We start from the raw sequence: 12308 nt of genomic DNA, 5'->3' as shown, positions 1-12308 counted from the left end.
TTCTACAAAATTTCACACACAAGAAATTGCTAATTAGACTTCAATAAAAACCCTGAATGAGAGATAATGAAGATACACACACCACATATGGGGTGTTAGAACTGATGTTCGCAATTGTTCTACCATGAAAAGTAAAAATAAACATTGCAAATATAGTCCCGATTCTCTTTGACATGTAAATATTGAAAATTTCATTTATTTTATTACAAGGACAGGACACTTTCCCGTATGCAAAACTACTGTTCTTTCTGTGGGGTTATTTTAGAAACCTAGGTTTTAAAATATCAAATGATTTTATATTTCTATATAAATCTTGGCATATCCTGTTTAAGTGCTAGTAGCATCTGGGATGAACATTTGTTAGAAAAATATCTGCCAAATACGTCTCGTCAAAGATGGCCCCACAAAACAAAGCCGCCATTGAGAAACCTGTCTGAAACTCAGATTACTTCACTGGCATCCTTGGGATAGCTGCAAAATTAGTCTGTTATCACAATTAGACTGTGGGCACAATGATCAGTGATTAAACTCGTAATAGATCTAGGGAAGCGTTCTCTCAGGTGGAGTGATATTACACTGACAGATATTATGTAAGGCATTTGAAAATCTCCGTCATTTGCTACTACTACAGTGTCAATGATTTGTGAAAGACACAAACAGAAACAAATCGGTAATAACAAGTAAGTTAATTGCGGATGTTAGAACAAGCAAAAGTTAAGAGCGGATCTGAATCTCATGAAACCATGACTCTTTTCATGGTAGGGTTCAGAGGGTTGGAAAAGAAAAGATGAATGAAAAAAGAATGGTGTGATTATTTAAAAAAATATTAAAGCCAATTTAAATACGGCCTAGGTTATAAATTTTAAATTTATTATTATTATGCTGCAATCTGCTGACTGTATACCATCCCATGCATGATTAAGGCTGCACATGCTGAGAATGAGTTACCTTATATCATCTCTCCAAAACCCTACAGCTCTTAGGGTATAAATTTTAGTTGGAGTTATATTCCTCATTACCATTATAACCAATGCACACAGTTTTGAGGGATTTGCAGCAAATAAATATAAGGCAGCAATGAAAATACTAGCCAGGGTGCAATAACCCACAAACAGGGAAGCATAATGCTGTAGGACCCACTTACCAAAAACAAAAATCACTTTTGAAATGACCATAACATTCATCTTTACTTCAAATTGCTGATTTACTATTGATGACACACAAATAACCAATTTAAAATTTTTTCCTCAATTTTCAGCAAAAAGCAAAATTCAAGCAAATGTTGCCTGTCCATTTCCAATTTCCCCTACCAAGACAGTGGCAGAGCAGAACGCTGTGCTTCCGAGCAAAGTGTCATTATAATGACGTGGCTTTTAAAAATTTTAATTGATAATGAAAATACAGAAAAATCTGCTAGGATGGTAATTTACAAATGAGATGTATGTACAGCTAAAATTACTTCAAGGAGAGGGGAGGAAGAGGAGGACAGAAAAAGAATGATAATGGAGATTTATTTGGAAGTTGGGATTTTGATATGTTGATTCAGGCCTATTTAGAAATATTACAATGAGAATTATATAGCTGATTTAAAGTTGTTTTTTTTTTTTTTTAAGACAGAGTCTCACTATGTGGCCCTTGGTAGAGTGCTGTGTCGTCACAGCTCACGGCAATCTCCAACTCTTGGGCTTAAGCAATTCTCTTGCCTCAGTCTCCCAAGTAGCTGAGACTACAGGCACCTGCCACAACGCCCGGCTATTTTTTGTTGCAGTTGTCATTATTGTTTTAGCAGGCCCGGGCTGGGTTCAAACCCACCAGCCTCGGTGTTTGTGGCTGGCACAGTAACCACTGTGCTATGGGCTCTGAGCTGATTTAAAGTCTTCTAAAAGCAATGTAAGTTTATAATTAATCGAATTATTCTCAAAATCGATATTCAAATAAGCAGCACATTCTTTATTTTTATTATATGGAAATAGTTTATTAACATAATTGTAATTATCGATAATGATAGTTGTATGTATTAATTATAATAAAAGTAACAAGCTGGAAATCTTTATTTTCTTTCTATAAAAACAACCCCATTACCCTGCCCTACCCTAATGCCCCTACAGAAAGTTTCCTGGCCTTCTGTTTCCTAACTTCAGGTAGAGCTGTAATGCAGCCAAAACAGAGGTTGTTAAAGCAAACTTATTTTTAGATCTTTTGATGGCAGGTGAGCAAAAACCTCAATGGAGGACAGACAGAAAAATTTCTCAAGACTGAAGTGGCTGACAGTGTGCCAGGTCCAGGAGAGTCCAGCATGTAGCCTGTCCTTTCCCGACAGCTCTGTGGACAGCAGCCCCTCAGAGGCATGGGCTGCACATGAGCCTGGAGGACTCAGGCAAGGATGCTGATACCCAATGCAGGCACAGCACCCCTGAAGCACTTGTCTTCAAGAGCTCCTGCAGTTGTGGCCAGTGATCCTACTGGCAGTGAGCAGTGGTGACTGACAAATGAAGAATTTGTAGCCCACCTGAGAATACCAGAATACACAGGGTCAGGTAGGGGGAGGAGATGGGAAGATGGGTTCCTGGACTCCAATAATGCCTGTATTTCTTTTCTATCCAACCCAGGGAAATTGAGTTTAGTGCTGGACTTAAATTCAAGGGAAAAAATAAGTAAATAAAAGTGATATTAATTCACAGCTACAATTTAAGTAAACCCTAGATTAGGCATAATCTTCATAAATCATCAATTGAGTTCTTAAGGGAGAAGGCCAAAGAAAGTATGCATCTAAAATTTAAAAGAAATTTCAATGTAAACTTAATCTATTACTTATATTTGTTATTTTCAGATAAGATGGAGGGCATGAGTGGATGATGGTTAGATGAGTAGATGCCTCATGAGTTCAATTCTGCTCTTAAAAGTTGTAACTTTTCTTGGCTAGTTGGCTGGCTGGTCACTGAACTTTGATCTTTTGCCAACCTATTCTGTGTACGCAGTCACCTGCTCAGAGACTCTGCCAACCATGCGTCACTGTGACTTGAATACAACAGATCTATCTATCTGCAGTTAGTATTGAAGTAATAGACTACAGAGCTCTAAAACTCTAAGTTGCAAAAAAAAAAAAGAAAAAAAAATTGGGTGATGCCTGTGGCTCAAAGGAGTAGGGCACCGGCCACATATGCCGGAGGTGGCAGGTTCAAACTCAGCCCCGGCCAAAAACTGCAAAAAAAAAAAAAAAAAAATTACAATTTTTCCAAGTCCCAATAAAGCCTTCAGTGTATACCTTCCATCATATTATCATAGTGTGGTTATATAAGATGCTTTGATCATATAATTCTTTCATATTACTTGCAAAATAACCTAGATATTAGAAAATGAAATTCTTTTTCTCCCAGGTGTTATACATGGGATTACATATGAATCTGTGAGAGGATGGATTTCCTTCAGTTCTCAAAAGGTGTTTTTAAAAATTAAATTAATTGCAAAAATTTAAAAATTGAGATTTCCCATAGGAACCTACAAATGTCCAGGATATGTGGGGGAAATTCATAAGACCCACAGCACTGTACATCAGGGCTACAGGGTTAAGTTCTGCAGGTTTCTGTACAACCAAACCCAGGAGACACAGACATAATCAACCCTCCCTCACACAGACTATAAAACACAGAACTACAAAGGTCTGCAGTACATGGCAGGTAGAGCCTGCTGGGCAGACATTCCCTGAGAGAACGAAGGCTGAGTCTGAACCCTGAGGATCCCCGTTAGACGGGCCTTGTGATCCCCAGCGTCTCCCAGAACCCACAGCTCCCAATTTATTTCTTGCTTTGCCTACATTTTTTGGCCTGGTGCCTGGGGTGTCTGAGTTCACATTCCTGCATTAGACGTCCTTCCTTTCTCACTACCTGATGAAGGGGTTTGGCAAAAATAAAGATGAGCTATCCATTTTAACCTTTTCATGTTGTAAGGTCGATTTTGGTGGACTTAGGCACGTATTATATTATACAACAATTAAAATATTTGTGAAGAATCATGGTGGCAGTCCTATTATGTGACGAGTAAAGGTCAACCTACACCTTTAGACCCTTAAAACTGAGCTGCAAGTAAAGGTTACTTTCTATTGCTACCACACGAGTTTCACAATACATGGATTGTATTTGAGAGACCCTGGTCTGATCAAGGACAGAGTATCTCTGATGCGAAATGCACCATAAAAATGTGAATATATCGTGAAATTTTCAGCATATTTCATATATCAATGCACATTTTATTTAAAATAGCGATGAGAGTGATTCTGATTTATGAATGTGTTTGTTTGGCTAATAGGATCCTTTCTTAGCATCTTTTGTTCTGTCTAGCCACAGACTAAATAAATGCTACTCTAGGTAGGGATCGGTGTCACAAATAAGGGTCAAACATATTATGCAACTGACAGTTATATATATTAGGAAAAGTTTATAGTCAATTGAATATTGTTCATAAAACTAATGCAAAAATCCCCCATTTGATGAGACAGATTATTTTAGTTTTCTTTGAATAACATAGGGAGGGAGACAGATTTGTTTTGATGTTTAGAATTTAGGTAGAAAAATTGTCATTTTTAATGAATGTTTTAAGCAGTGAAATAAACTGACAAAAATAATTTTTAATTTTGTCAAAAGATTATAGTCGCTACCTGGAAGCCCTTGAAATTTTGTTGAGTGATCTGACTCCAGAAAAAAATCAATGGAGCGTTTGTTGGAGATAGTAAATATCTAGGGACATGGGAATTTATACCTGGAAAAAAGTTGAAGGTCTAGAAATCTCCAAAAATCTATATATGCTCAGAAGAAAGTTTTAATTATCATAAAACACATTAAAATGTGAATTTCCCCTCAGAATACAATGAATACACTACAGTCAAAATGATTAATTTTTATTCTGATAGAGATAAACTCTAACTTGACAGATAGTATTTCAAGTACAGATATCATTTTATGTATCCATGGTCTCAGGAGTGTAGGCTCTTTCAACTAGTAGAATATTCTAGTTAACTGACTGTTATTAACATATTAATTCTGAATATAGATGGCCAGGTTTTCAAAGATACATTGTGTAAAAAGTTTGTCTTTAGCAGTAAAAACGAATGTGAATATATTTTATCCTTCTGTCCGTGAATCAAAAATAAATTAGCACCTTCTCTTATAAGATTATAAATCTAATGCACCATAAATACTGTCAATACAGAATAATGTAGTGTTAGAACTAGGTCTTTGACATGCATTCCTATTTATTAATTTGTTAATTTAATTAATAAAATAGAATTATTTTGTTAAATAAATCTCTGAACTTATGTCTTTTTAAGAAATAAAGGTTAAGAGGTAGGTAAAGAAGAAAGTGAGATTAGAGTTTCTGGTTAAATTCTAGAGTACAAGGATTTTAATATGTATTTTCTGAAATGAACTCAAAAGGAATAAAAACAATAAAGTTCTAGGCCTAGTTCTAAAGGAGTAGTCTGTGTTTTTAATTATTAAATCCATGTGAATAATTCTAGGTTATGTATATGTGACCAAATTGAAAATAAACTGAAACCACGTATGTCTAACCCAAACATAAATGGAGACATCAGTGACTCTTAGGGTTGTGTTTATATTAAATTTGGAATAATCGTAATTTTAAGCAATGTGCTGACTGACACGAGCACTTTTTAAGAGCTCTAGAGCATAGTCAGTTTTTCCTTCTTGACTGTGGGAGGAAAAAAGGATGAAAAATGAAGATCAAAACTGGAGGTGTCATTTCATATAATCCACATGAACTCTACGGAATCGCAGAGGCAAAGGGGTCTTACAGCACGAACGTATTATAGAATGGCTTGACAGACATATAACGGTATTGAGGAAAGAGGAAAGAAAGAGAAAAAAAACTATATTTCAATTCCAAATTATATCAACACAAGTAAATATATAAAACACCACTGATCTTTAACCCTTATTAAGCTGAAGTTTTTAGTTTTTACAGCAAACCACATTAAGACGCCCTCAGGTAATTTCCATTACGGACCACCTTACCTTACCAGCTTATCTAAAAACAAACTTGGGGTGTGGTTTCTCTGCTCTAACAACAGAACTCTACGCGGAGCATCAGATTCGTTTACTAACAGCCCCCACCCCTTACCTGGCGGGAGAAATGCCGTATGCTGTTGCAACTGCATGTTGGCTAGAGCCTGTTGGTACTGGAAAATACCAGTGTTAAAGACTGCGGTGGCACCGTTGGTTTTTTCAAGAGCAGGCCTCTTTGGTAATGGGGGAAGTACAGCTTGAGGAATTCCCTGTTTAGTGAATGAGTATAAAAAACAAATACCAGTAAAAAGAGAAAAAGAAAAAAGAACAATCAGTGGAAGGCTAAACTTGTTAGGAAGCATGAGCAAGCAGGCAGCAGAGCACTTAACTAACCCAAGGGAAAAAAAAAATCCAATGAACAAAAAAAAAATCAAGGGGAAGAAAAAAAAAAAAAAGCAAGATAAAAGCTTTACAGGAAGCATTATTTTTGTCCAAACCAAAACCCCACTAGTAGGAGAGCACATGTTATAATGCGTTAAGGTGTTTAATGTCCCATAATGCTTCAGGCTTTCTGTGAGAAGCCACTGATTTGGGAAAAGAAGAAAAGCTGCACTGGCCGCTCCACGAGGGTCGACAAGTATAAGCAATGTTAATCGTTAATTATAGAGTGACTGATAAATAAAAACTAACCCCACTCTGCTCCTCCCCACAGGTCTACCTCAGCATGCAAATGTCCCAGAGCATGCAAGTTTTTTTTTTTTTTTCCTTAAATACTGAACTATCAATATTAAAAAAGTAAATAATTCTATCACTAAAGCCATGCTAACCAAACAGGTACATAAGGATACAGTCAAAAATATACTTTTAATGTCCTCCAAGTATTTCTCTAGAACATTCTACAATGTAGTCAAACTGAATGTGGGCTGCTGGGCTTTCAGAATCTTTTATGATATGACATCCATCAACGTACTTATAGTCTTTCCACTGATTTTGTCAGGAAACCACACTCAGTTTTTCATTGTACTTTACAACTTTACAAAAGAAAAAGGAATATATATTTTAAAATTGATAAAAAAAAAAACTTGTATCTACAATAAAGCTACATGCCAAGCTAAAAGGTGAAAGGTCATAGTACCAGGTCAAAGGTTGCCTCGAGGGGTCGCTTCAGTGATTTGACAGCCGACTGAGTCTTAATTAGCAGGCAGCGAGCACATGATGGCAATGGGCCAGTGGGGTTCAAGCGCATTAACATAAACAGCAAGCAGAGGTGCATCATGGGGGCAGCAGTGCATTTTTGGGTAGGTGAGAAAAAACAAATAAAAAAACAAATCATCGGAATGCCATATACAACGAATAACAAGACTAAGCATGCACAATAAAGGCACTACTGAGTTGTTATTGGGAAGATAACTCCTCTTTGTCGTTAATTACAAACGAGATATTCTAACAGAAAAAAAAGAGTGAAAGGAAGAGAGGAGAGAGTCTGGCTTCTGTATTTTTGCTCAAGTATCCATATAAACAAACACAGAAAAGACCTCTCTCGTGATTATTTCACTGTGCTGTGAAAACACTGCACAGTGACTTCTCAGATGAACATTTTAATGATTAAGTCATGTATCTATGTAAAGAAGGACAACATTGAAATAGCTAAGCAAAGAAGAAAGAATGGACTCATTAAAATCAGCTATTAGATCACAGTAAAATGTACTTCAGAATCTAGTTTAGTGCCTATTGTAAATGATTCCGTTTCTAACTCCTTGAATACTGCTGTCTTAGTCTGAAATCTCTACATGATGGCATAGTCAGGCCACTCTAGGTTTACTCTTACGTTTATGCCACAATATTATGAAATAGCGATCGAGATAGCGTACTGTTCCAAATCCTGTGTCTAAGGCTAAAAATACTCTGGTGGAAGCAGTTCTCCTAAACAGCTCCAGATTACCTTATTGCTAAAAGCGAGATATATGTAAAGAGCCTTGATGTGCAAAAGCACACACCAGAGGGAAACAATGGCTGATTAGATGACACACAGAAAGAAGAAGACTGAAAATGGCAGTATCGTTATATCGAAAAGGAGACAGGTGGTTTTTACAAAGCAGGAAATTTCAGAAAGCCTACATCCAGAAAAAGATAAGAGTATTAAAAGTTAGGCCAAGAGGAGGAGCAATCTGAACCGTCTGAGGAGTTACCCTCACGGCTGTGAACGGTAACTTCTTTATGTATTGTCTGGGATACCTGAACAAACATATCTTCAGCAAAAATTTGAAAAGAAAAGGTTAATAAATGAACAGCTTGTCGTCAGATACAGTCGCTCACTTTGCCTTTCTGCTTGCTAATGGGGAAGGCCGAGGCGGCTACTCACCATGGCAGCTGCGGTGGCTGCAGCCTGTGCTGCTGCAGCCTGGTTGACCTGGTACTGAGCAGCCTTGATCTTGGCTTGCAAATGTGCAGGGGGATGAAAGTATTTGCACTTTTCCCGAGAGCATCTCCCTTTGATGTAATCCATACACACAGTGACTGTGTTGTCATTGGTGTCAATCATTGTGCTGTCAGCAGGGTGAGCAAATCGACAATCGTTTTCTCCTCTGTTGCAGTTGCCACGCTGGTACTCTCGACACACCTGTGAGGTCATTAAGCGTAGGAGGTTTAGTCAACATAAGCCAGCAGAACCTTTCTGCAGATTTTAACTTAAAGTTCAAGGCAGGTGAGAGAAGGCCATCAATGAAAGGGGGAAAGACGATTAGCAATCAATGCAACAAAATAACGTTAGCAATTCCCAGCTTAGTATACAAACTGTAATTCCAGTTCAGTAAAATGCCCCTAAGAAAGGAAATGCATGGATGATATTCATTATGGCAAAACATCTGATCTAAAATTGTTTTGATACCCTTACTAATTACCTACAGAAAAAAATAGTAACTTTGCAGTAAAGAAACCTGGCAGACACCGCTGAAACCAGTGATCAAAGTTAACGTCACAAGCAATGTTATAATGACATCGTGTGTCTACTGATATGAGGCGATGAGATATAATGACAGAAGGTCACAAAATCACTTCATATGTAATTACCTGCATTTAATCCTAAGATCAGATAATTTGAATGAAAGGATATTTTAGAAAACAACCAATCAGTATTCTCCCAAAGTGCCAAGGTCATGAAAGACAGAGAAAGACTGAGACACTCACAGACTGGATTAACCTGGACGCAGACAAAGGAAATTGGTAACACAAAATGGGGAAATTTGATGGAGGTTTGTAGATTGGCAGATGGCAGGATATCCATGCTAATTTTATAGTTGTATAAGAGATCCTACGGTCATATGAGATTTTAATATTTTTAATATTTAGCTCAATAAAGGGTAGGCAGGAACACCTAGTTCTATTTTTGTGACTGTTGTGCAAATTTGAAATTATTTCCAAGTAAAAAGTATAAAAAATAAAATATGATAGCTTTTTATTAAAAAATTTTAGGAGCTTTTTTTATCATTAGTGATTTCATTTGGTAGCTATATGAAACACATAAACAAGATCAGATTTGTTGCTGTCTGATTTGCCTTGGGAATCCCGGGGAAAAGATGACAATAGATTATTTCTCATTGGCCCGCTCCATTTTCACTCTTATTATTAAAGGCTCCCGCAGGCTTCACTTGGGATAGTTTGACCTTTTCACCACCAGAGGGCCACCTAAAACACAGAATGTCCTTTCAATATTTTGCGCTCCTACTTGAAGCTTCAAAGAAACAGTTTTTATTTTTCAAGTGTTTTTTTTTCTACAATCTGAACAATGCAGACACTGAGCATTTATTTTGTAGTTAGCCAAGAAAGAGAAACTGTAACCCTGCTACAAAAAGCAAGCTTTGCTTGTATTGATAAAAATAAAAAGATTGCATTTAAATGCTAGTGTCTTTCTTCCATGATATTCATTTCCTATAATTGAGTAAAGTGCTGCTTCAGGAAGGACGCTATAATCCGAGTCATGCTACAGATTAAAAAGAACATTATAAAGAACATCTTGCACTGTCTGGAAACCTCAAACTAGCTAAAATGTTTTATTCTACATACATACAATGAACCAACTCAATTTATCTAATTTAAAAACTTATTGAATCACTATTATGTGCCAGACACTAATATACCAAGAACACAAAGATGCCTTAGGAAGTTATCTGACATTCTATATTTTATTAATGTAGTTATCACATTGAACAGAGTATAACGAGGAGCTTATAACTTTAAAAGCAAAAATGATCAAGCTTCGTTTAGAACAATTACCCCCGAACAATTATCGGATCCCCCTGAGCATCCGATTCAGCTGTGGGACTATCCCAAACACAGATTCCCGGTACCTAACCAAAACACACAGGACGGGCTTACCTCCGTACCTAGGAAGAGAGACACATCTACATTATCTGAGAAGAAAGCATTTTATTAAAATATGTGAAATTTACACTAAATACAGGCTACATCATAAACAAGAAGGCTCTTCTTCTGTTTAAACAAGTCTATGTCAAGGCAGCTGCATTCAATTGTAGATTTGCAGAAGGTCTTTATGTGATTCTTCATGACTGCTGTCAGCTCCTCAGTAATTCCCGCGTTCGTGAACTTGATCAAAAGTGAACTGGCAGCAGGAAATAAGTACTCTATTTTTAAACTTAGCTTACTCTTTGCCACATTGACAAGTTAGATCTAAAGCTAATCTATTTGTACGGCGTGTGTGTTTGCGGTTTCTATAGGTTAAGGATTGATTTATCCTAATTTTATATTCTTTTTTTTCTTGTGGGATGCATTTAGAAAAAATTCTGAAAATATTTAAGCAGAGTTGATCACTAAGAAATAGCTTAAAATGTGTCCTAACACCATTCTTTGCAAAATTTCAAAGAATTTAGTCAAGTGTTTTTACATAAGATACACTTTTGACAGTTTCATATATTTCTATTTTTCTAGCTTAATGTTTCTCCTGACATGAGAAATGGGACAGAAGCAATAGACTGAAATAGCTATTCTCACATTATTTTTGTCTTTGAAAAAATAAAAAAGAATGAGAAATCTCTTTTGAGTCCTTGTACTGGTGAAGACTACAACCCAGATGGGCTGGAAAGGCCCTAGATGTGTGTCTGAGTTGTTGGGTACTTCTCTTAAACATATTTTTACCTAACAGTCACCATTAATAAAATGGGATCTATCCTTTGACAGCTGTATATAAGTTTGCCTGGTTTCTCTGAAAAACTTAAAAAAAAAAATTAGACTCTGCCTGTCCCTAAAGAAATCTTTAGAAAATTATAATTGACAATCAAAATTTCTGTTAATTTAATTTTAAAATTCAAATCAGGATAAGATCTGGAAAAGATTTACCATACAGAGAATTCAGAACACACACAGAAGGTAAAATTAAATCAGAAAATCCTAATAATATTAGGGTTCTTTTCCCCCCGCTGCTTTTCTAGTCCTCTGCACGCGTATGTGTGGTGACTTTTTTGCTCATCAAGGTAGTATAACACTTTCTCACCATGCTAAATGGTATCCAGGGTGATCATTCTGATGGCTCCTCAAATCTCATCACACATAATGCAGGTGACTCAGAGGGCATCTATTATTTCTAACATTCACATATTGTTAAGTAATACTGCAAAGAATATATTCATGAATAGGTGTTATCACTTTTAAGGCCAACAGTGCAAAAATGGCATGAATGAGTCAACAAATAAAAGTACTTTCTACTATTTGGTGAATGGTTTTTAAACCTAAATTAGTTTATCCTACAAGGGTACAAGTGAATCTTTCTAAAAGCAGAGTATGAAGGTCTTAACTCTGTAAGAAAATGACATGAAGGCTACGTTAACCAGTTCGATGAGAGTATTTCAAAATGTATATGAAAACACCACATTGTACCCCATGGTTGCATTAATGTACACAGCTATGATTTTAAAAAATAAATCTAAAGAAAAAAAAAAAAAGATGACAGGCATGAGTCACCGCACCCAGATAAGGTTTGTTAAATATAAAATTAACAAATGCTTTCACTTTTTGAAATTAAGTACATAGGAGTTAGATTTTTACAAACTGATGTACATTCTTAAGTATATCTAAATTAAAATTTCTAAAATGCAAAAAAACCCACCCTAAATTAAAATAATCAGATTTATTTAGCTAAACACAAAAAGTGATTCCATGGAGAAGAATGTTGAGTCTTTTATGCTTCAACTATTAGCAAGAATTTGGTGAATCAGGGAAGTTTTTATAAACTTTCATTCTACGTGGATAAAAGGTTGCTTTTAGGGTAAAAAAAAAAAA

At 36.2% G+C, this 12308-nt stretch overlaps 1 protein-coding gene across 11 annotated transcripts in view; it reads right to left on the bottom strand.

Moving 5' to 3' along the window:
- The window catches only part of MBNL1 (muscleblind like splicing regulator 1), a 200638-nt gene that overhangs the window by 11155 nt on the left and 177175 nt on the right, over positions 1-12308 (bottom strand). For 8 of the 11 annotated variants that reach the window (XM_023515662.1, XM_023515667.1, XM_023515661.1 and 5 more), the window contains 3 exons: positions 8380-8637; positions 7153-7206; positions 6133-6286 (listed from right to left, as the gene is read on the bottom strand). In XM_023515662.1, the coding sequence (XP_023371430.1) occupies positions 6133-6286; positions 7153-7206; positions 8380-8637 (466 nt within the window). The remainder of the gene's footprint in view (positions 1-6132; positions 6287-7152; positions 7207-8379; positions 8638-12308) is intronic. The other 3 variants (XM_023515663.1, XM_012807829.2, XM_023515666.1) reach the window with 1 other exon arrangement.

The sequence above is a fragment of the Otolemur garnettii genome, unplaced genomic scaffold, assembly GCF_000181295.1.
Source record: "Otolemur garnettii isolate 467f Iridium unplaced genomic scaffold, OtoGar3 scaffold00076, whole genome shotgun sequence".
NCBI classification, from domain to species: domain Eukaryota; kingdom Metazoa; phylum Chordata; class Mammalia; order Primates; family Galagidae; genus Otolemur; species Otolemur garnettii.
Note: the sequence above shows the minus strand (reverse complement) of the source record. Positions and strands in the feature narration are given on the sequence as shown.